We start from the raw sequence: 25,075 nt of genomic DNA on the forward strand, positions 1-25,075 counted from the left end.
TTTACAGTGGACCAGTTTCCAGTGCCGTGCAGAAATGTATTTCTAAATAAATTTCGAACCGACCTATTTGATTTTTTCTTTACAAAATTGTATTTGTAAGAGTACCCTGTACATCCAAAATTTGTTTTCTTAGACAAGTTCCAAAACACTTGAAAATCGTTTAACCGAAAGTCCTAATAACCTGAAACCTTCGCTCAAAACTTTAAACGCGTTTTTCTCAAAACTACTTTTTTTTTCAACATGATTGACATTCTATTTCAAGTTCTAGTTAACCGATTTACTTCAATTTGAACCAACTTTCAATATATAACTTTACATCACCCTACTATTTTTGTATCAAAATTATTTTGTTTACCATTTTAAAAAATTAAAACTTTTGACAAAAAAGTCGAAAAATGCCTTTTCAGACAACCGCCAATTTACCAGAAGAGTTGCAATCGTATCAACCAACCCTTTTTACCCCTTTACCAGCTTATAACTTATTTAATTTTATATATTTTCAAAATATCAATATGTTGTAAAAAAATGATGGTAAAAATATTTTTTGTTTTTTTTTAAATCGAGCTCGACAAAACGCCCAACATTTATGACTAGACCAGAATACCCCCTTAAATAATTTCTTTTACACTATGATAAAAGTAATCCAAACTATTTTTTCACTTCATGTCTGGAACTGAAACTCCACTTAGATGATTTATGTTTTCTATATACTTAATTCATCGCGCACAATGATAAACACCCAGACATGAAATTAAATTCAGCAACTATGCAGATTTCCGCTTTAAAATAAAATAACAACAAAATGCTTGCGTGTATAATTAAAATAACAGTAGTTGCATTCGTATGCCCTTTATGCGGATATTCAAGCCGCCGTTTGCATAGAGGAAATTTTTTCGAACCCCATTAAACTGACAATTAAAATAAATACTACCTTCAATTCTTCCGGAGTACACATTTATGTTGCACTAAATACTGACACAAGGAACATAGAGCTGATTTAATACAGGCACCACTAAATTATAGACTAATAATCGCCCACAACAATTAGTTATACAGAGTGTTTTATAGCACATTGCACATAAAAACTTTTACTTTTGTTTAATATTAGAGATATTTGGCAAGCGCATCGCGACCATACCGCTGAACGGTTAATTGAAAATAGTTTGGAGTTATTTATAAATTTTGCACAACCATAGACGACGGCATTTCTATAAATAACGGGATACTTCCTGACTCCCGCAAGAGAGAAATGAATATTGTGATGAGAGGAAATTTCGTTCTTTCGGGCGAGGGTGTGCGTTAGGTTATGTGGTTGCCGGCTGTTGGGGTGGATTCGGTGGGGATCGATCCAAGACGCTGGAGCAGGGAAGCTGACAAAAGATCGGACACGTATATGCGTAGTAGTGCATTGTATCGGAATATCGATACCTAAGGTCCTTAACGTATGAAAGAAAATCCGTGAACTACCTATTGATTTTACTGGATATCTCTCTTTCTTCAGATTACAATATCCAATAAGTGCGAGGATATATTTTCAACTGTTAAATTTACCAATCAAATTTTTAGATATTCTGTAAAAGGTGTTTTATAATAGACTGTCACTTCAGTGACAGTACCAACATCGGTCAATATTTTTTCTCATAGATCGTGTAAATTATTATATCGTTCGTTCATCATGCCCCACGGCAAAATCCATATGGAGGCAAAGTTCTTGCCCACTATAAAATAAAAATAACTTATGTTAAAAAAATACCCTTTGTATAGAACACATAGGTATCATAAAACACCTTTTATAGTATGTACAGTATCCTCTTCTTAAAATGTTTAAAGATCCGAGAGTACTAAAAAGAGCTACAAATATTCTTTTGGTTCTATCATAAGAAAATTTAGCAAAACTTTTTCTAGGTCAAAAAAAAATAAAAGCAGGTAGAACATCTTTGTATATTTATTGTAATTTATTGTTTTTGCTGTTATGATATTTCAGACGGACAAAATGACATAAAGATAATTGAACATTCATTTAAATACAGCGAGTCCAAATTCCAAATTTTGAAAAAAATAATCTGTATATTTTATAGAAAGTTACATAGAATTACAAATCCTCGTCCAAATCTAAATATTCTTGCCTGCAAACACAAAAACATGTATAAAACTGCATTGGAAATGTTTGCATAAAAGTGCATCTGTTTTCTGTTTTTGATCATGGATGGAAAACAAAAGTTTAAACACAAATATGTTTGTTCACAAATAAGCGCTAAATCACAGTGCTGCAATTCTAAATTTGGTATTTTAAATGGATATAAATGAATAGGTCTTTTTGAGTGAATGTCATTCTCAAAATATATCGGGATCCCATGTCATCATTTATTTTCAACTCACACTCAAAACGTCTTTTACTATTTCTTCTTCAGAAAGAGCTTCAAAAATTTCTATAGCTACTTCACATTGGAATACTTATACTCTTTGAAATATTAAACTGAATGAATAATATTTTCTGCAGTCGATAGACAAGTTCTGCCCTTAAAACTTTCTTTCAGGAGCAATCAAAAAACATTTCATTAACGATCTGTTTTTTTTACGTTTTTGTTTTTCTATCAGGCATTTGTTTAAAATATTTGTACATAAAAATTGTTTGTAGATCTGGACTAGGTTTTAGAAACATTTCTGTGATCTGAACTGACTGAAAACTAATTTCAGTGGTACTTATTTTTTAATATCCTATATTTTAGATCAATCAGAGAATATATTTAATTACGAATGAGACAATATATAATAAATCATATACTTTATTGGAAAAAAAGTTTGCATACATCAACTGTCATTTCTAAAATAAATTCCGAATGTATTCACATGGCAACTGAATTAGAAAAGAAATATGTTTAGGTTGCCAAATTTTTTGTAAATGTTTTATACATTTACACGGTAACTAAAATAGGTATTTATTTAAATACTGACATACAAAAGCCATCACATTCCATTAAAAATATATTGACGACGTCATAGCTACAACCAGTTTCACCCAGTATACATAAAATATTCACAAATGGCAGTTAATAATAAAAAATTGACTTACTGTATTTTCCAAAAAAAAAAATATATGATTTATATGTACCCATATAAAAACAATAAACTAAGAATCAATACTCCTGACCTTTTATTTGGTTACCTTCTAATAATTATTATTATAGTCTCAGTCGTTATTAAAATTATTTGTTTTTGTATTCTCTTTAATAAATTAACTAAAAGAAATTGGAAACGATACTTTGCAGCATTAATTTTTCTTCCACATCTCACTTATTTGAACAAAAGTTAAAGAATACTGTTATTTTGACTGCACTTTGACAACCAGCGATAGGTCTAAAATAGTTAGGTCCAAAACATGGTCTAAAAAATGACGATATAATTATCACTTTTCAAAAGGTAGGCAATGAACTTGTTTCTATATTGTAGTTAGAGGAAATGAATTTTACAATTGTGATTACATGTTCCATCCGAAAGTACCTAAACATACAGAATTATAGGGATAAAGACATTTAAATTTGTAAATTATAACTACCTCCTTTGTCACTGTCATGCCTAAATAAGTCTTTATTTGAATATGTCAATTAGTATTATTTGCTTCCTTAACCATTTAGTTATAATCATTTATAGGTCAATACCTCGGGATTAATATTAGCTCTGCGTTAATATTTCAAACATGCTATTTTATGATCCAGATGAAAGAACGTTTCGAGCATATTAAAGTAGAACGATCTCAAAAAATTATAGTACGAAAAATTATCGCTCATAAACACTTCCAGTGAAAATTTTGATTATATTTACATGATTTAATGGCATGTGCCTATCTTGTTTAACAACCACTTACACATATATGTCGACAGTAGTGCATGTATCCAAAATTAATCTAAACCAAAACACAAAAGCCATATGGTTGATTTCAAAGGTTCATTCTCATTCGTGATAATTTGACATGATGCAGTATACATTTCTAGTTCTATTTTAGTTCGGCAAATGATTGAATTTCACTGTACAACTTGGAGTAACAAGGCAATAGGAATCTAGTTAAATAAACGAATACTAAAAATACATAGAATATGTAAACAGATATGTTAGAAATCATATGAAATGTGTTCATTTACAATGATTTATATTTAAAGGGGATTCCTGTATTTCATAAAATTCTCAGGAATGCAATTATTTTAGTGTTTATTGTGTTTCGTGTTACGTTAAAAGTAGGTATATCTAACAAAACCGTTGATCAGTAACCGGAAGTATAATGACCTGTAACAAAAACGGAGAAACGAATTTATGTTCCACAATAGTTAATACTTAATCATTTTTTATTTGTCTATAATTCTGTAGAAATGCAACAGATCAATTATGGATTCCACAGGAAGTGTGAAATTTTAAAATTTTTTATTTAATTTACCATTTTCTAAAGTTACGTTTTCGGATAGAGTAATTTTTTCCTAACACATAATAAAATGCAACCAAAGAACATTGGGTATTACTTTTTCATATTTTTATAATTGCAAAAATGTTTTCCCCAAATGGTAGGTACTGTAAGACATGGATTGACTTTAATTTTTTTCATCGTATACTTATCAAATAAACATAAATTATGTATATAAATGTAGGTGCTCTATGTAAACTGTAAACCTATAAAAAAACAGAAAACTTTGAAGGTCAGCCTTGGTTTTCGAAGTATCCACTAATTTTTTTGTTAAAAAACTATACTGTTTATGTATGACTTATTTGAAAATTATGATTTCGAATTTCATTTGCATCTACGTTAAAGCTAACCTTCAAAATTTCCTGTTACTTTTTTAATGTTTAATTTATATTTGATATTATTCTTATATATCAACCTTGTTCAGATTTAGTTATATATTTGTGTTAACCTATTATTTAAAAATCTTTTGAAAAACTGCAATTTTTACTATAAAATAAAATCATATCATCATTGAACAATAATTAACTGTATGAGTCTATATGAAAGAAAATAAGAAAATTTTACAAGTTTTTTTTTTCAAAAAATCGTTTCTAAAAACAGTCATAGGCGTAGAAGTTACGCTTTGAGAAAGGGTCAGAAGGGTTGCAAATTGGAATGCAGAGTTATAATTATATTAATTTTGTTTTTCTCAAAAATCAAAAATAGGAGAAAAATTTATAGAGTAAAATGGTTTTTGTTTTCCAAAATCAACCAAAATTTGCACAATCTAGTAACAAGAACAAAAGGAGCCCTACCTTGACCTTCTCGATGGCCTCCTCGGGCTCCAGGTTATCCACGGACTCCATGGGGTTCTCAATCCATTCGCGCACCAGGTCAGTGGCTTCCTTGTACTGCTTCCACAGGTCGGCGGCGTGGCTGTACTTGGTGCAGAGGTCTTTCAGGTTGTTGCAGGTAGTGTTGTACGCGGTGACTGCCTCGTTGACGGCCGCTTCGACGCGGGCCGAGACTTCAGGTGAGCAGCTGTCCGCTAGCGGCTTAGCTGCGTTCTTCAACTCCGCAACCAGGTTTTCGCGAGACTCTAGGTCTCCGGACACGCTCTAGAAGTAGATCATTTTTAAATAATTTCAGTCTTTGGTCTTACATTTTAAAAAAATCCGCACAGTAATAAAAAGAAAATCATACAGGGTGTTTGAAAACTTTTTAATTAATATACTTTCCAGTCAGTCGAAAAAAATATCAAAACTATAAATGACTTAAATGACCCTTCAAGACAACATTAACCGCTTCCAAAATTACTTAAAATTTATGTACCCATTTCGCAGTAAAACTAAGTAGGATTGTATACAAAAGTATTTTTATACAACTATGGGTAAGCATTAAAATCTAATGTCATCTTTAATTTATTTTATTAAATTTGAAAAAATAATGAAATTTTGAAATAATAATAATTTACAGCGCAGTGACTTAAACGGAAAAACGGGTTGCAAAATATTTCCGCAAAATATTACATTTTTCCCTAAAACAGTTAGGATAGGGATCGATTAAAAAAAATTTTTTTGGAAAAAAGTGAATCTTTATTTGGTTAAGGCGCAAGGTAGAATTTCATTACATGTCAAATATTTTTCGAAATATTTGACACTTACGATCCTTATCAAAAAAAATGATCTCCCTGTAACTTGTGAATTAAGCAACTTTGAACTAATATATTATTTGTTCTATTTTCATTCTTTAGTCTCAAAATTATCTGGTAACATTTACAGTCCTTAATTTAAATACACCCTGTAGAGGTTCCCAAATATATTTTCATAGTATACGTAAATACATTTTGGCAACAAATTGAAAATTAAAGTTACAATACACAAAAGTTGTTAACAGTTGCCACACATTCTTCTTTTGTTTAAATTGTATCTTATGCTAGGGTTAGATTATCTATGAAAATTTTCCAATAAACCCATATCGATATAAAAATACATATAATTTAGGAAACGGAAAAGGAAGCGGCGTGGTTTATATCATATCCAAAATACTTGACTTATTTTAATCTGAGTAAGATAGTAGCTCATATAAAATATATTTCGTATTTGTATTTCTTACATGCCAGTTTCAATTTCCTTCCGAAATTAATACATATTTAGCAACCAGTCTACCATTGTAAACATAAATTTTAGGTTCATTCAAAATTCGATTCATGTATTGTGAATGAAAAACAATTCCAAGAAGAAAACAATGACAAAAGGATCAATTAGAAAATATTTAAAAGAGTATTAACTTATTTGGATAATTTGTTAGACTTTATTATTTGGGGTAGGTATATTGGGGTATATTTTTACCGAAGTACCTAAGCCTCTTGATAATATTTTGTTTATAAGAGGTAGAACGGATTGTCAACACTATTTAGTTTACTAATGTATAAATGGCATCAAAATAATAATTTGTATAATTATCTACCTGTTTATTTTTTAATTTAATATTGAAGGATATAGGTAGTGGAAAACAACATAATGATTTTGAAAAAGTTACTTCAAAAGAATTCAATTATGAAACAGAAAAAAATAAAGAAGCTGTGTTTCATGGATTATCAAAATTAAAAAAAAAATAAATGTTATCAAATGTAAATTATATGTATAGAGATAAGTTAATTAATTGATTTTTTTTTCTGGCAACCAAAATTTTTTTATGAGGATCAGACAAAATAAACAACTTTTTTTTTCTATTATGTACTTTTATACCTACTAAGCTTTCATTAGAAATATCATTGAAATTAATACATTCAGTTTCGTTACAAAAATTAGCTTTTTTAAGATAAAAAGTGAAAAATCGGTTTGAGAAAATATTTATGAAGCTAATCTAAGAACATGGAGTAAAGTATAATCATAGATCCCTTAAAATTCAAAATTAACTGTAAACGTACGCGACTGTTTACAATTATCTAATTTTAAAACCCTAGACTCTCAGGAATTCTTTCTTATAAATAAAACTGAGGTAAGTACGCTATACTTCCTTCTTAAGCACAAAACCAAAGAAACATGAATGGAAATAATTACGACATAGTTAAGATTCTCCAAAGTTACTAGACCGTAAAGAAAATAAATAGAGATCTTCTACGAAACAGTTTTGTAGACAAAACCTAGTTTCGCAAATTATAACAATCTAGGTTTGGATATCTAGAAATAAAAATAAAAAATAATTTAAATATTGTTCAAAAAACATTCGAAGTTCACATCTGTGGGGATCTCTAAATTTATTTACCATAGCAATATGTTCTTATCTTGTACATAAATAAATTTAACAATTCAACGTTTGCAATTACATCATAGTGTAAATTTAATTCTTTGCTAATTTGTCAATATTTAAGTAATGAGATATATAATGCATCTAGCACATATTTTTTCGTTTTTTCAGCGATAAATTCTTGATTAAAAGTTCATATTAAATTAAATTTTAATTTTAAATCTGAACTGAGTACTTGACCGGACGATTACACATATTTCTATAACACGTACCTATTTATATTATTTACTCTTCGATATCATATTTACATATTATGGTATTTTCCTAATATATGTATTATAATTTAACATTTCAACAACAGAAAAAAAAAAAAAGATTACTTGACTCGCCTACAATATTTTAAGAGGTTTTTGAGGATTTGTTTAACACACGATTTAATATTTTTTTTGTACACCCCCATACAAATACAAGATCAATTGTAGTTCCTGCTTGAAGTGACACTGAAGCAGGAATAGTCCTGGATTAAAACATTTTCCATAGGTTAAGACCCTAATTATTTATTACTTTGAATACACCGCACAATATATTCAACAATCGTCACTGCACCATTTAAACTTTTTAACGGACGTCAACGGTTTCGCTACTCTTTAAATGCGAACATGATACTTGTGTCAATGTCTGGTAAGTGATAGCAGACGCGCACCAACCAACTTCCCGTGGACTACTGAACTGTGATTTAATTCATTAACATTTTAAGGCTTATTGCTACTTTGAAGCGCAACTCGGAAACTTCTCTTTTTCATAGTCTAACAAAGCGCAAATTAACTATTTTTGTGCCAGTACAGTTTTTCTAGTAAGTAATGAAAAACGGATGATGTATTTATAGGAATGTCTCCAAATGTTCTTCGCCTTCTCCAAATGTATTTCGTAAATGACCAATTTGATGTGTAGCACCATTTCGTTTCATTTTTGTAAATTCAATTTCAGAAGCCGTTATTAACAATTTTTGAAAATGTTAATGAAATTTAAAAAAAATATTAGAACACAATTTTGAATTTCAGAAAACACCAAATGTATTTCAGGTAATTATTATTAGTTACGCCATTTACCAAACGTAATCAAATGCCGTATCGTGTGGATGCTGCACATCGCGTTGCAATTGATAAGTGTAGTACATAGAACGTTTTTATTTCACATCATGTGTATGAAGCAACTTGGCGCTACGGATTTTAACCAAATAATCCGCAAATATTTGATACATTTCTGTTTGACTAATGTTTGGCGAATTACCTCATCATCTAGAGCCGGTTTTATTAGCGTTACCAAATATTATTGTATAAAGCCTTAACAATAGAACATTCACTTTACATGATGTTTGTGGGTTTTATTTTAAAATTTAATTTGACATAGACTTTATATACGAGTAACTCAATTAATAAAATCCTGTTTAAATTTGTTTTGGTAGACAGTGAACAAACATTTTCATATAACAGTTAATAGGTAGGTACATTAGCATAGGATAAGTTTGCATAACTTATTTTATTTTTTCTGAAAAACGTTTCTGAAACAAATTTGACACTTTCTGAAATACGTAAGACGTATACTTTACATTTTCCGAACTGGATATTTTGAAATAAAATTACGCGACATGAAATACATATGACTAATCTAAAATTCAAATTAAGCTTTTCTGAAATAAAGTAAAACTAATGTAAAATAGAAGCAACGCAAAATACATATAGAATACATACAGAAAAGCTGTAGTAACTGACAAATGTAAAAATAATAATAAGATTTCCTCTGTTGCTGTTAAGATATTTGAATGGGACAAAACAGATGACCAAAATACCGAATTTTTTAGAAGAAAAAATACATCGTATATTTTGGCTGAAATCGAAATGTTACTATATTATTATAGTATTTTTGATTAGCCTTTTATTTTAGTTGTTCGAAAGAGTATATTTAATTGCAATTTCTGCAATATATATGTTATACTTCTTATATTTTACAAATTTAATATTCAACGAAATAAACATTTTTGTTTATGATAGTCGCAGTCTGATAAATTTAGGAAGTGTGCTCTGAAAAACAATTGTTGCCAAAATTTCATTTTTTGATGCATAAATATTTATATTTCTTTGATTATTTCACTTATAAAAAGATGGAACTATGACATGTTATATGTATATCGCTGGATTCATAATTGTATCTGATATAACCAAAATATCGGAGTTTACTCAAAAATAAATTCTGCCGAAATTGATTTCCGGTTAAATCGGAAGTAGAACAAATGAATGACTGTCACCAACAAGTTTATAATATATATTTTTCTGCATAAAAATGTAAGATGTATTTTCCAAAACATCAAATTTTCGGCTATTTATATCTTTTTAAATTGATGTTCAATTATTTTGCTGACTTCGTGTTATGACTTCGCAAGACTTTTTATATTTGTCTTAATTTTTTCACATTTAAATATCTTACTATCAAAGTAAATCGCAGTAAAAAAAAGCATTATGGACGCTCTGTATCTACTGTCTTTTAATATAAAATTCTTTTCTTCGCAGCAAACAATGTTTCTTAGATACCTAAACATTGAATAACCCAAAAAAAACGGATGTTGCATTAAGTCACTCTCTTAATAATTAATATCAATTGGTGTGAACTGTAATAATATAACAACTTTGGTTACAATGACCTTTTGTTTGATATATGTACGTTGCATTTCTATTTGAAGTCATGCCACTGCTACCAAACTGCAATTTTCTATTTTTAATATAACCGAGATATACTCGTATCATGATGAGCCGATTTTGAGAAAAACTTTGTTTCCAAAAACTATATAATAGAACAAAACTGATGAACTAAACACTAAACACGTTTAATCCGTTTTATATCAAAATTTTCAAATAAATTTTACAGCAACCCTAGCAATTGTGGGCCTCAGTCTGTCACTAATGTCACTATCGTTACTATTACAAATGTTAATATGAACAGTATTTCTACGCATTTTACGTTGATGAGGTCATGTTTATAAATTTTAAACAAAAATTCCAAACTTGTTTTTCTTATGTAAAAATTATTATTCTTAACACCATATGAATTATTCTAATATTTTTCTTAAACAAGTTTTAAATTCACACTTGCAGATCACAAGAGCAAAAATTTATTGCACAAAAAATTGAAATTATATGCTACTTTATCAGTAATATTATTATTACATCAACATAAATTAATATTCTTTTTCTTATAGTTTGTATTTAATTATTTATTGTTCTGCAATAATCTAAAAATAATAATTGAATATGTGTATCTGAAATGTAAAAAATTTCAAAATATTGTTAAATGGTTTAATTATTCAATTTCATATTTATTATACTGGACAAGTAAATATTTATATTTAAATAATGGATAATTGTTGATATATGCCAAAATAATATTGTTTAGTCACTTAATTATTCTAGGGTACCACTATAATATCAAAATGATCAAATTATGAATATTAGTTGGTAATATGTTTACTTGTTTGAGAAGTTGTTTACAATTAAAGACAACATTAGTCACAACTATGTAATATTAAAATTTGTTGCCAAATACTATAAAAGTTTAATATCTGGGAACTCCAATTTAACACGTTTGTTTTAATTTTTTATAAATCAGTAACTAAAGATAAAAACTTACCTCTAATCGTTCGGTAGCTTTCCTTAATCTTTCATAATCTACAGTTCCCTGAACAGTGAGAAGTTCAACCATAAAATCGGCCTCTTGGACACTTTGTTGGACCAGTTCAAGTTGTCGTTCGAACCTCTGCCAGAGTGCTAAGCGTCCTCTGAGAAGGGCCAGGATTTGGCCACATCTCTTCTCCAAAGCGGTATGATCGTCCTGTAACTGGGAAATCTCACGTTCCACTTTCACTGGAGATACTGTAACCTTAAGTCTCATCGGAAGGGTATGTAACAATTGACGAAGACACATTAGGTCTTGCCAGAGAGTTACCAGTTCTTCACCTACTTCGTAGCAGTCGTTAACGGCCTTTTCTACAGCTTCACTTCCCATTTTCTCGGCACTCTCACACTGATCTAGATTTCTGCTCAATTCCGAGTGCTTTCGCCTTACTCTACTTAGTCCCTTCTGAATGGCTTGGAGTCGTTCCTTGAGAAGATTTCCGCTTTCTAGTTCTTCTGTTATGACAATCTCAAGACGTTTCGAAAGAGCCAGAAGAGAGCCGACCTTGTCTGATTCGCCTGCCGATAGCAATCCTAGGCGACCAAGTTCGTTTTGTATAGTTTCTAGCCTGGTGGACATTATCTGTAAACGTTCAACATACAGGCTTAGTTCTTCCTCTGTCTTTATTATTCCCTGTAAATTATCGATGTCGGTCTTTAAGTCTTGGAGCTCTTGTTCCAAAAGTACCAATTTCTCGTTCACTGGAATATCTGGAGCTGATATCGTGTCGATAATGGATGCTTCGATGTCTGCAATTCTTTTGGATACTTTATTCCACTGAGTATTGAGTTCCGAGTGGAATTTGCGTTGTAACATTTCATCGGAGATAGGTACAATTTGCAATGACGTTTCCAAGGACCTTGTCGCATTCTGCTTGGCAGTATTATTAACCTCATGTTGGGCTTTCAGTTCCCAGAATTGCCTGTAATGGCTCCTGGTATTAGAAGGAACTTCAATTTTCCTAAGTTGGACTTCAGCATCTCTTAACCAATATTCTACCCTGTCTGTCAACAAATTATAAGAACCCCAAGTATCTCTGAATGCCATCAACCGTTCTAAGTTGTTTTGTACGTCCTCTTCTAATTTTTGTATAATTTCCAAGGACTCAGTATACGCTTGTTCTAATCCGGAGCAGTAAACAAGTTCCTGCAATTTCTGTGCGACTGTATTGAGATGTTTCAGTTTTGTATGATGATGGTCAATATCCAGGGCAAGGGACTGATAGAGGTCTATATATCTTTCGAAATCTGAAGATGTGACGGTGTTTAGGTCAGGAACCCGTTGCTGAGCGACTTGAAGCCAGCGGATCTCTTCCCTTGTTCCTTGCTCAAGAACAGTCCATCTAGACGCCGCCAAGGACATTATTTGGAATCTGCCTGTTGACTTGTCTAAAATTACTTTAGCCCGTTCGTACAGATTTTGATGCAGTTCTGAATGAATTGTTCTAGTTTCAGAATCAAGGTTTTCCTCTAGAGATTCTAAAATAGCTCTGCAATGACTCAAATTGACGAAAAATTTGCGATGATTTTGCATTTCATCTTCTAGGTGCTCTAGATTACGTACAGAAACAGGGCTTTCTACTAAAGCTTCGGCAATGATGATAATTTGACTAAATTCTTTAAGTGTTTGTTCGTATTCATCAGCAAGGGATAAGAACTGCAGTGCCTTTTCACGTTCTATAGATATTTGCTGCTCAAGTTGTTTGGTTAATTCATTATTGAGGTATACCTCCTTAGGAATTTCCCTGGTAGGGAAGTCACGCATAAGTCCTTTTGCTGCAGCTATAAGATGTAGTGCTTTCATCATGTGGCATCTGTTGTTATTTTCTAATTTTTCCAGTTCGTTTAGCTTGGTCTGTGGTGAAGCATCAGAATCCTTAAGTTCGCTAAGTTGCCTCTTAACTTCTTGAACCAGTTGAGTAATATTAAAAACGCCGTTTATGAATTCTTCCCAACGCTTAAGATCTCCAGCTGCTAATTGCTCATTTTCTTCTGTTACCTCTTCAATGACCTTTACTTGTTGCTGTAGGGAATCAATATAACTCTTCATTCTTTGTCTATCATCGTCGTTATAAATATTATCTGCTTGTTGCATAACTGATTGCAGCTGTTCTACTTTTTCTTCAATAGTAGCAATTTCTTGTTTTAAGTCATTGAATTCTTGCACTCTTTCTCTTGATGGACCTTCTGATGTTTGTTGCCTGTTTACATAAATTCTGTATTCAATTGTTTCAAGCCAAGTTGTTATCGTTTCTACTGTAGTGATAATAGTTTGTTGGATAACCACTACATCTCTTTTCTCTACTGCTTCTTGTAAGACCATTAGGTTTTGTTGTACATTGTAATTACGTTGTTCCACAGTTTCGTCTGTAACAATTTCATTCAATGTAGCAAGATAAAGCACATCACTTAAGTGGGTAGTCCTTCTAGCGTTTTGTAGGTTTTTAAATCTTTCCAACGCCTGGGTTTGATTCCATTTAACGTTAACTTCTTTGTACAGAATCGGACCTTGCTGTGTTTCACTTTCAATAAATATCTGTGAAACCTCTTTCCTGGTTGGTTTTTGCCAAACAGAACTGCTATAATCGGGCGGAGAAAGTGGTCCTGCATCCGAAACAGGAGTTAAGGGAGTATCAGTTACAATTGTAGGAGCCTGTACCTCTTCTATAGTAACTGAAGAAACATGCTTACCCTTTCCTTTAACTTTACTTGAAATTTTCTTAGGTTTTTGTTCATCGGGTGATGCTATGGTATAATCCACAAACTGTTGCCCCGAAACTGATTTTTCTATACTCTTTGCTTCTTCAGATAATTTAATGGGTTCATCGTTGATAAAAACAACTTCCTCTTTGACATCAGAAGATTCCTTTATCTCTAATTTAGAATCTGGCGAAACCTGAGATTGTTTTTCTGCTTCTAAGAAAGCTGTGATAAATGTAGTAGTAGATTTATGAGGGGCTATATCTGATTGTAATGGAGTTTGTTCTAATTTCGTATAACTTTGATCTTTAAAATCCGTACTTTGTAATATAGTTAAGGTTTCAATAGGTTTTTGATCTTTTAATTCAGTCTCCGTCAAAATTGAATCCACAGTAAATGTGGTGACAGGAGTTCTTCCATCACTTTCAGTTAAAATGTCCTTTGAGACTATTTCTATATCGGGACTGCTTGACGTATCTTGTGGAATTGATACTGATATATTCACGGTAGTAGCTTGTTGTTCTGGTGACGGCTCTCTACTTTCTTTTTGTGCAGTTTGCGTATCTATTATCTGTTTAACTGTATCTTCGTCTATATCAGTGAATACCTTAGACACAACTTCAGCTTGTCTATCATCAAAGGTTTCATCAACACCTTTTGGATGTATTTGTTTCGGTTCTGGGATATCTTTAGGCAGCTGTTTAATTATTTCTAATTTTTCAAGACTTTCTTCCTTTGGTTCTTCTACCGTATGAACTCCCTGGATAACTTCAGTTCTTTCTATTTCAACAGTACCCTTTGTTTCTTCTCCTTGATTTATATCTGTTTGTTGCTCTTCCATTGCAGATATCGTTGATACAACTGATATATCCAATTTTTCTGGTTCTTCTTTAGATTTTGTAGAACTTTCACCCCTTTGTTTTTCTCCCGGTGTAATTTGCTGATCTGGCACTGGAGAAGAAGATCGAGAACCTCGTTTAGCAACCTCGGAATATAGATCTTTTGGATCCATCAATTCGTGCACTGTATTCTGTCTTTGGAATTCAGAAAATAAGTCTTTCTCAACACTAGATTTAATTTCTTCATGTCGTTTTTTGTGTTTTCTGTGTTTACGTTTTTTGGGTTTTTCGGATAACTCTGCATCCCTTTCAGCTTCCATGAAAGTTGTAACAACTGAATGTTTCTCGACTGGAACACCATCGACAGTCACCTGCACATCAAGTTCATCAGAAGACCATTCATCTGAATCGGATGCAGTCTTAGATATTGGCATATTCTGGTCAATATTCACAATTGTTGGAGCTGTGGTAATTGAACTGACAGTTGGTTTAGCTTCAAAAATTATCGGCTCTTTGACAATTTCCTGTTCCTTCTCATATGTAGGTGGAGTTGGTTTTTCATCCATAGATTCTGGTTCTTCCGAAGGTACTTTTATAGACGTTTCTATATGGATCTCATATTGTTCTGAAGAACTTGGCGTAGGGGTAGGTGTAGGAGTAGGACTAGGTGTAGGGAAAGTCACTTCTCCAATATCTTTAATAATAACTGGGCTAGTCTGAGTAATGGTTTCAGTAGTTTCCGTGTGTATAATTGGTTGAGTCACTTCGTGTAGAACTTCTATTGGTGGAGCTGAAGGCTCTGGAGATGTTTGTAAAGCAAATTCTGCTATTTCAGGTTTAGCTTCAGTTGCGACCTCTACAGTATCCTGCGTGATTGGTTTAGTTACTTCCTGTAACACTTCTATTGTTGATGGTGGTGAAGGTTCTGGAGACGTTTGTGAAGCTAACTCTGTTAGTTCTGGTTTGGCTTCTGTAGCAATTTCTGCAGTAGTAATTTCAGGCGATTTAGTTTGCGCATATTCCTCGTGACTTTCTACCACTGTTGTTTGAATTGCAGACTCAGTTCTTGGTATATCAACAACTTCAGGAGTAACGGTCTGTACCGATTGTTCTATTATTTCTGGTATTTCAGGAGAAGCCGTTTGCATTGATGTTTCCGTAGTTTGAGTGACAACTTTTTCTTCTGCAGATGTGGTTTCTGGACTTGTTTGTGTTAATATTTCTGATGTTACTAACTCAATTTGGGTAGAACTTTCCTGTACTATAGGTTTTACAGTTTCAGTTGTCAGTTCCTCCATTGTTTGTATACAAGTTTCAGAAGTTTCTTTAGGTGTCTCTGGAGAAGTTTGTACGGAAACTTGTTCCATTACTTTTTCAATTGAGACTTTTTCTTGTTCTAAAAATTCAGCAGTTATATTTTTATCTGGAGATGTTTGGGATATATTTTCTTGAGTGACAACAGCTTCCAACACTGGAACAGTTGTTACAATCTTTGAAGTTATCTCTTTTGGTGACTCACTGTCTGCTCGACTTGTTATACCCTCTTCTATGATTTTAACAGTACCAGGTTCAGATGGGGTAGACATAGTGTGATAAGATTCATTGGGAGATAAAATTTCTTCATCATGAGCTTCAAAAATAGTAGTTTCTGATTCAATTTCTTGTTCACTCTCTGATTGCTTTCGTTTACCCTTTCTACGTTTTTTAGTCTTTTTCGTTTCTTCGGGCTTTATTATATCAGTTTTAGGAGGTTCGTCATCTGTCAAAGGCACAGAGTCACCAATTGGAGAGGATTCATATACAGATTTGGGAATATTTGATTCCTCCGATTCTTTTACTTTAATCTTTTGTTTTCGCTTCTTTCTTCGTCGCTTCTTGTGTTCACGGTCATCCTCATCAGCTAAACTTTCATCTACTGTAGTTTTATCAGCTTCATAACCTGTATCCTTGCCTTTTCCGGAGGTTTCTTCTTCCGATTCTGAGACAGATTCGAATTCTTCTACTGTTGGTTTGGGAGTCTCTTCTGACTTTACTGAGCTTTCCGGAATAGATATTTCGGTGGACTCCGCCAGAGAAGATATGATTGATTCTGGTTTCTCTTCAAATTCTTCTTTAGGTTCAGTAGGAGTTGGAGTTTTATCTAATTCTTTATGTTTCTTTTTCTTTTTACTTCGTCGACCTCCATGATCTATGTCACTAGGAGTTGACGGTTCTTCATATTCGTCTTCAAGTTTTGGAATAATAGGAGAAACAGTTACCCCACTAGATTCTAGTTTTTCTGAGGTTATTACTGGTAATTGAACGTGAATATCTTTATGTAATACTTCAGCAGGTACTGCTCGATCCGCGTTTTCTTCAATTTTCATAGCTACGGACATTTTTGGTGTAGCCATAGTCGAATCTTCATATTTTTCTTCAAGAGAGAGGACAATATCTACAGCCTGGGTTGGTTCCTTGATTACATCTACAACTTGGGTTGATTCTTTGAATTCTTCTATAGGCTCATTTTTAATTGTTTCAATTGGTCCAATTGCTTGTAAAGGTTTAGTCATTTCAGTACATTCTATTTCTGTTTGTACTTCCAAAGTGAGAGATTCTGGTTGTTTTTTAATATCTTCATTAGTCGTAACTGCTACTAAAGAAATATCCTTTACCTTTGTTTCTTGTTTGGGTTCTAAAGGTGATGCTTCAGTTTCAGTTGGTTTTTCAATAGTTTCACTTATGCCTTTGGTATCTTCAGCTTTCAGCTGCTCTTTAGGTGGTAAAAGTTCAGCAATAGTTCGTTCACTTTCCAAGAAATCTATAATTTCATGTTTTTGTGATTTTCCTTTTTGTTTTTCAGTTTTATTTCCTACAGATGTTGTTACAGGAAGTTCTTTAGTATCTACTTTCGCTAAAGATATCTCGGGATGTTTTTCTTCCAAGGACAAAAACATTTCAACATTTCCAGATGGATGTGATGTTAATGATGTAACTTCTTCAGTTTCCTGGATTTTTATAACTTCAGATGAAGAACCATCAATAGTTTCAATCAATGGTTTTGATACTGATTTCACTTTTACAGTTTTTTGTGGTTCTGTTTCAAATTGTTTAGGTTTGCTTGTGGTAGGTTCTTCTAGTTCGATAGTACCCAATTCTTGCTTCTTTTCAAATTCAGCTCCTTGAGTAACTGGTTCTAAATCAAATGTAGTGTATTTACCCTGGAGATATTCCACAGTATCTAATGATTCTTGTGGGGAAGATTTTTCAAGTGCCACTGTCGTTCCACCAACAATTTTTTCAATAATTTCGGATTCTTTAGGTTTACTTTTAATGGATTCCTCTGATTCAACAATAGTTAATTCTTGCTTCTTTTCAATTTCAGCTACTTGAGTAACTGGTTCTAATTCAAATGCAGTATATTTACTCTCAAGATGTTCCTTGGTATCGAGTAATTCTTGTGGAGATTTTTCTAGAGCTACTGTTCCTTCAGCAATTTTTTCATTGAAATCGTCTTCATCTCCGGGTATAAGTGGACTTTGTGTTCTTGGAGTACCACATACTTTCTTAGACTTAGAGAACTTTCGTTTCTTTTGACTTTTGGGAGATCTAGTAGGTTTTTCTTTATTTTCAACAACAGGCGTTGTTGTTTCATGTTGTTGTTCTGCTGATATAAAATCTTGAATTAGTGAGGCAGTACTTTGCTGATCAATTTGTCTATCAAACACTTCTTCATAAGGTGGAGCGCTTGGTGCCGGTCTGGTTGGCGTTTTGTGTATTTCTTTAGACGGTGGTAAGATTATTTCACTGTCTTTAATATCAACTGCTTCAGTAACTACAGCTTCTTTCCAGGGAGTTGTTACGTGAGATGCTAGAGCTTCAGTTTCAAAAATCAGGTCTTTTACATTTAAAGGTTTTTGCTCTCCAGCAAATTCATGTACTAGTTCTTTTACATCTGCAGCACCTTCTACTACCCGAGTAGCTACAGTTTCAGTTTTTGAAATTGTTGGAGTCAATTCTTCTAACTCAGATGGAGTACTTGTTTGAGTTGGAACAGCTTCACATTTGACTTCTACAACAGTAAGAGTTGAACTGCCATCAGATGTTTGTGTTGTTATTGATTCACTGGTCTTTGGAACTGACTCTTTGATTTCTGTAGATGGTGTACTAAATGATGTCTGGGTTGTTGCTGACTCGGTTTTTGCATGTTCTATTATTCCTACTTCTGCTTTTAGAATTGGAAAACTGTCAGGAGTATGTGTCGTGATATCTGTTTCGACTTGTTTAGTTAACTCTGTTACCTTTGGTGTTTGATCTAAAGCTTCAGTTTTTATTTCCAAAACCGGTTCGTACACAATCGTAGTTGGATTACTTTGTTCAGGTAATGATTCTATTTGTTTTGGTATACCTACTGGCGGTTCTGTTGTTACTGTTTCAGTTTTGATAACTGGAATGGGAGAGCTCTCTGAAACCTGGCTTACATATTCGGTTTTTATTATCACAGGGGCAGGTTCAGGGTGTTCTTTTGACAGCTCAGTAGATTCAGGTTTCACTTCTGTTGATTCTTCTAATATTTGAGATGTTATTGTAATTATATCTAATTCTGTTCTAGGAGAAGTAGGATCTGTAGAATGTATCGCTTCAGTTATTATTGTGGTACCTGCTGGTTCTTTTTCAACTGAAGAACTTGTAACTTCCATTTTTTGATTAATTTCTTTGTGTGGTTGTAACTCTTTAACTGCTAATTTTTTTGCGCTAATTATAGTTGCTGCAGAAGGTTTCTCAATTGTGAATGTTGTGGAATCAATCGAGTCTGTTGGGGATATTGTCTGGTCAATTTCTTTTGATTCTTTTAATTCTTGAATTTCGCTTATTTTGGTAGTTTCCTTTGGTATAGTATCTAATACTGCCTCTGTCAATAGTTGGGTTATTTGTTCAATATCGGGTAGCTCTTTGGATACTGTTTCTACTTGTGAATCAGAAGGAAGGGGAGCTTCCACTGGAGTAACAGAAACATTTTCTTTAGTTTGAGTACCACTCGGGGACTCGTCGTCAGGAGTCTTTTTGTCTTTCTCTCTCTTCTTATCTGTACTTTGTGGTGCAGCATCGATACTAGGTGCTTTATCAACTTTACTACTTTCAAGTGGACTAAGAGCAAGCCTTTCATTTTCTAGGAAATTTCTGATGACAGTACTTTGTGATGCTGCCTGATCTTTTTCTGAAACTTGTTCGACTAGTTCAGTGACCTGTGGTGCATATTTAGGCTGGGGTGCAGTGAATGGTTCTACAACATACCTATGATCTGGATGAGATATAACTGTTACGTTTTCTGGTAAGTTTTCCATTGGCCTTCCAGTAGAATCTAAAACCACAGTAGTAACTTTTTGTGTAACTTCTGGCTCATCAGTAGAAACTGGTTCGTCAAACTGTTGCTTCTGCACAACTTTTCCATCTTCTGTTCTTGTAATATTAATGCTTACTCTTGGTATACCTTCTTCTGTCACTTCAATTTCTTCTGGCTCTTCGACCACTTCTTCAGTCACATGTTCTTTACCATCTATTATTACCGTTCTACGTATAATTCGTCGTGTTTTTCTTATTATTCTTCTCGTAACTTGCTGGACTACTGCTCTTACACTAGAACTGGATGTGTGAATTTCACTACCTTCTACGGTTATTTGCGCCTTATCAGCAGGAAGTAACTGATTGTTTTGATTGTCTACAAAGGTGATATCACCTTCATGCAGTTTAATCCCTTGAACTTCAACTTCTTCTGGCTTCAATGTAGGTCCAACTATACTATAGTGTGTTTCGGGTTCAGTCTGATATTCATGAACATCAATATCACCACCAGGAACACCAGACACAACTTTTCCGCCATATTGTTGACTGCTTACAGTTGCTTTGCTGCCATCTCCTTTGGCAACGGTCGTTTGACTCTGTTGTCCTTGTAAAGTAATTTGAGAGAACGACTGACTTACAGGTATCTCACCCTCAGCAAGCGTACTTAAAGTGGTTAATTGTTGTTGTTGCGTGGACTGTTGATGTCTCACCACAGTTCTGTGAAGTTTCTTTACTATTATCCTCTTTGTACCATCGGCATCCACAATAACTTCTGTAGTGGTTTCGTCCGGTTCAACGAAAACTGTTTCGAATGCTTGATGTGGAGCAACATTTGAGATGTTAAACTCTGTTGATTTCGTTTCTGACTCTGGACGTTTTCTATAGTTTGCTTCGACTAACAGATCATCAGGTTCTTCTACGATGGGTTGAGATTCAGCCATAGGTTTCGTCGCAATTTGAATAGTCTCTTTACCACCGGATGTCCGTTTTGATATCGTTATAGTTTCTTTGTGCTGTGCTGGTTCACCTTCGCTAGAGGATTGAGACATTTGTGTCTGAATTTGTGCATCTACCGGTTGATTATAAGTAACACTAAAATCTTTAGTAACCGGTTCTTCAACTGGTGAAATTAAACTCCTTCCAGTTTGGGTTTGTGTGTGTACTCCGGATTGTACCACCTCTCGAACGAGGAACTCTTCAGTTACTTTCTTCGAATCCACAGGAACAGGAGTTTCTTCTATAGGCATAGAAGCAGAGTCCAACGTGTTTTCTAACGATAAATCTGGTGTCTGAGTTGGCTTAAGCCTTTCTTCTTTCAATTCGATCAGTTGCACCTTTAGTACGTCTATATTGGTTGTTATAATGGTTTTCTGTTCCTCAAAAATATCCGTTAATATTTCAAGTTGGTTAAGTAAAGTTGAAACTAATCCTTGCAGATCCGGATATTTCTCAAATTCTTTACAAACTGTAGCTAATTCTCTTAACTTCTTTTCTTTTTCTTCGAGTTCTCGATTTAGTTTCTCAAAATCTGATATACAAATTTCAACCTGTTTCTCTTCGGTTGGTTTAATGAAATTTTCGATAGTTGTCCGGGTTGTTTCGAGCCACACTTCTATTTCCGTCAGAAGAATCTGGTACTGAGTCAGCTCTTCCTGCTTCTTTATTTGCAGTTGCTGTGCGTTCTGAAATAGAAAACATTTTTATAAATTAAGTTGTTATGCAAAGGGACTAAAATTAGCGCGCGTTCGCATTTGTACCTATTGCACTTCCTAGAGTAAATGACAGTGGAGCTAAAAATACCCTCTGGTGATGAACTAATACGAGTCAAACGAGCTCTGGTGCAAAAATGCGATATAAATTGATCCGAATGGAAACTGACGCCAGGAATAAAAAACCCAGTCGTTATTTGCTAAATTTAAATTCAGATATGTTGTAAAAGAACTGAATATATCCATAAAATAAGCGGATTTTACTTTGTAGGTGGTACAGATTTGGTTAAACAGCTTAGTTTTATAAATAATTATTTATTTATAAATACCGACCTTACAGTGAATAAAAGATATTCAAACATATATATTTGGAAAGTTATACATATGTATGTTTAAGTAATAATATCGGTAATAAGTCATAGAAGACCAAGAATAAGAAATTACGAATTTCACTGCATGTTACTGTTTATTTATTTAGAAATACAATATCCTATGGTAAATCTTAAGTACAGAATGAGATGAAAGAGAAAAGCGAAACCTAAATTAAAAAATATAATAAATCTAAGATAAAACGTAAAAACAAGTTTAGCAGGATAAAATAGTAAAAAATAAGTAAATAATAAAGTCGATCTTCATACTTTTGGTAATTGGAAATCATTTGGTATGACGCCATTAGTAATTTTGTACGGGGTGTGGGTAATTGTAATGCAGGGTGAAATTCAAAATTAGTTTAGGGACATGATATAAAATCTTTAAGAACAATGAATTCGCTTTTAACGTACAGGGTGATTCACTATATTTTGACCCCCCTTTAACTTTTTTGTTTTAAGAGTTATAAAAAAATATGAAATACAAAAGTTGCACGATTTTTTATGAAGTTTTCGAAAATGATAGTAGAAAAACAAATGAAGTTCAAACAAAATGGCCGCGGATGTTAACTTTGTTAATTTAAATGGAACACCCTGTATATTTTTACATATTTGGATAGAACGTTCCCTGCCGAGCACAGTTATATATGGTTTGTTGGTCCATCTTTAATAATAAGCGAGATAATATTAAAAAACGAAAAGAAGTTTTTTTTATTTATTATAGGCTACATTATATTATATTAGTTATAAAAGTCTAGAATCACGCAAAATAAAGCCCAACTTTTTAAATGTAAACTTGCTCATTAAATGAAGATGTTCATCAAATTTACAACCAAATGTAACACCAAGATCAGTAAACTGAGCAAGTCTTATTTAAAAAGATTCCTCAATTTTATAATAATTAAAATCTAGAGTAGTTTTGGGTCAACTGTAGGAATACATTTGCTTACATTTAGAGGCAGATTATTTGAACACCAACTATTCTAGTGCAATTGATATTAAGATTTGACTTCCATAAACAACTTAAGGTCGTCCGTGTAAGTAACTGACATCAAGGTATTCAGTTAGATCATTAATAAAAATAGTAAACAAAACTGGCCCCAGAATTGATCCTTGCGGAATCTGTTACTGAAATAAGATGTAGATCGAATGCTTTGGAAAAATCGGTATACACTTAATTTCCGTGTATCCAAATCTACAGTAATAGGGTTTTCTCAATAAATCCGTGTTGGTAGGAAAGCATTAATATTTCAACATGAAAATTAAGTTTAAAAAAATTTAAAGAAGTGAATAAGTGAGACTATAGTCGCTTTGAAGAAATTCAGCTTTCACGGACAAAATTTAGCTTACTAGGAGACGAAATAGTATTTTGGATAGCTAGAAATGAAAATGCTCACCTTAACTAGTATTCTACCGTTCTCAGCTTGCGAGAGAAGCGTTGCGATGCGCGTTCGGATACCAGCAAGATGAGCTGCCAGAGACTGCGTCTCGTGGTCGGAGGTCAAGCGATTCACATGACCTTCAAGGCGGATTGCCTCCGCCGCATGCTTCTTCAGATCGCTGGTTATGTTCTGGAAGAAAAAAATAAAATGTTACGATGCAATCGTTTCCTGAATGATGAAAATATTTAGTTCTAATCACAATAATTAATCCTACAGTATATTTTATAGAGGTAACAGCAACTACAACGACATGGGTATAGTCGTGTACAAAATAAAACAGAAACTTTTTATTGTCCACAGCTTTATGTACCCTTTATTTTAATTTGTGTGGGAAGAAGCCGGAATATTATTATCACGGAGTTGGTGGTATGTTTTTTTTCCTGCGGAGGAAATATGCCGAATTAATACAAAACCAAAACCTCTATCACTACATATTATAAAACAAAGGCGTCTGTCTGTCTGTCTGTCTGTTCGCGATAAACTCAATAACTACTGCACCGATTTTCATGCTGTTTTCACCAATGGATAGAGTGGTTCTCGAGGAAGGTTTTAGTATATAATTTGTTAAGTTTTTGTATACATTAACGATATTTGTTGGAGGTGTCGGAAAAAAATAAGCCGTCTGGGAGCTTTTAACGAAAACGCTGCCTAAACCCTTTGAGATATAACAAAATAATGTATAGTAGAATTGTGTATCTTATATAGGTCTACAGAAAAGTTCGCGATGGCACATGTCTATCTCTTAAGGATAACATACTATATCCATTTTAATACTTTAAAAAATGGGCAATTATAAAGCGGTAATTGGAAAGCTATTTACACAAGTACGGTATTAATCCTTAACATTTTAAATACGTTAGTTGGCTTGAGCATTTCATGAAGATTATTTTTTCCCTTTACACCATGCAAATTAAATGAATACCTTAGGAGATATAGTAAAATCAAAATAATGCGCAACGAAATTAATTTCGTGTCGCCGTGATTCGACCGGGCCCCGTGACCCCGCGCATCGCGTCCGAGCCGGGGGGTCCGAAAGTTTATGTAGTGCATCAATGTATGGTGGAATTGTGTATCTTATATATGCCTACAGAAAAGTCCGCGATGGCATATGTCTATATGTTCCAGATAACATACTACTTATATCCATTTTAGTACTTTCAAAAATTGGCAATTATAAAGCGGTAATGTAAAAGTTATTTACACAAATACGGTATTAATCCTTATCATTTTAAATAAGTTAGAGGATTTAAGCATTTCATGCACATTATTTTACTCTTTTACACAAT

General features: G+C 33.0%; 1 protein-coding gene across 6 annotated transcripts in view; it reads right to left on the reverse strand.

The window, feature by feature from the left end:
- The window catches only part of LOC108905816 (nesprin-1), a 423,696-nt gene that overhangs the window by 14,669 nt on the left and 383,952 nt on the right, over window positions 1-25,075 (reverse strand). For all 6 annotated transcript variants that reach the window (XM_018708877.1, XM_018708911.1, XM_018708884.1 and 3 more), the window contains 3 exons: window positions 23,745-23,918; window positions 11,366-21,952; window positions 5,248-5,550 (listed from right to left, as the gene is read on the reverse strand). In XM_018708877.1, coding sequence (XP_018564393.1) covers window positions 5,248-5,550; window positions 11,366-21,952; window positions 23,745-23,918 — 11,064 coding nt within the window. The remainder of the gene's footprint in view (window positions 1-5,247; window positions 5,551-11,365; window positions 21,953-23,744; window positions 23,919-25,075) is intronic.

Source organism: Anoplophora glabripennis, unplaced genomic scaffold, assembly GCF_000390285.2.
Source record: "Anoplophora glabripennis isolate ALB-LARVAE unplaced genomic scaffold, Agla_2.0 scaffold26, whole genome shotgun sequence".
Taxonomy (NCBI): domain Eukaryota; kingdom Metazoa; phylum Arthropoda; class Insecta; order Coleoptera; family Cerambycidae; genus Anoplophora; species Anoplophora glabripennis.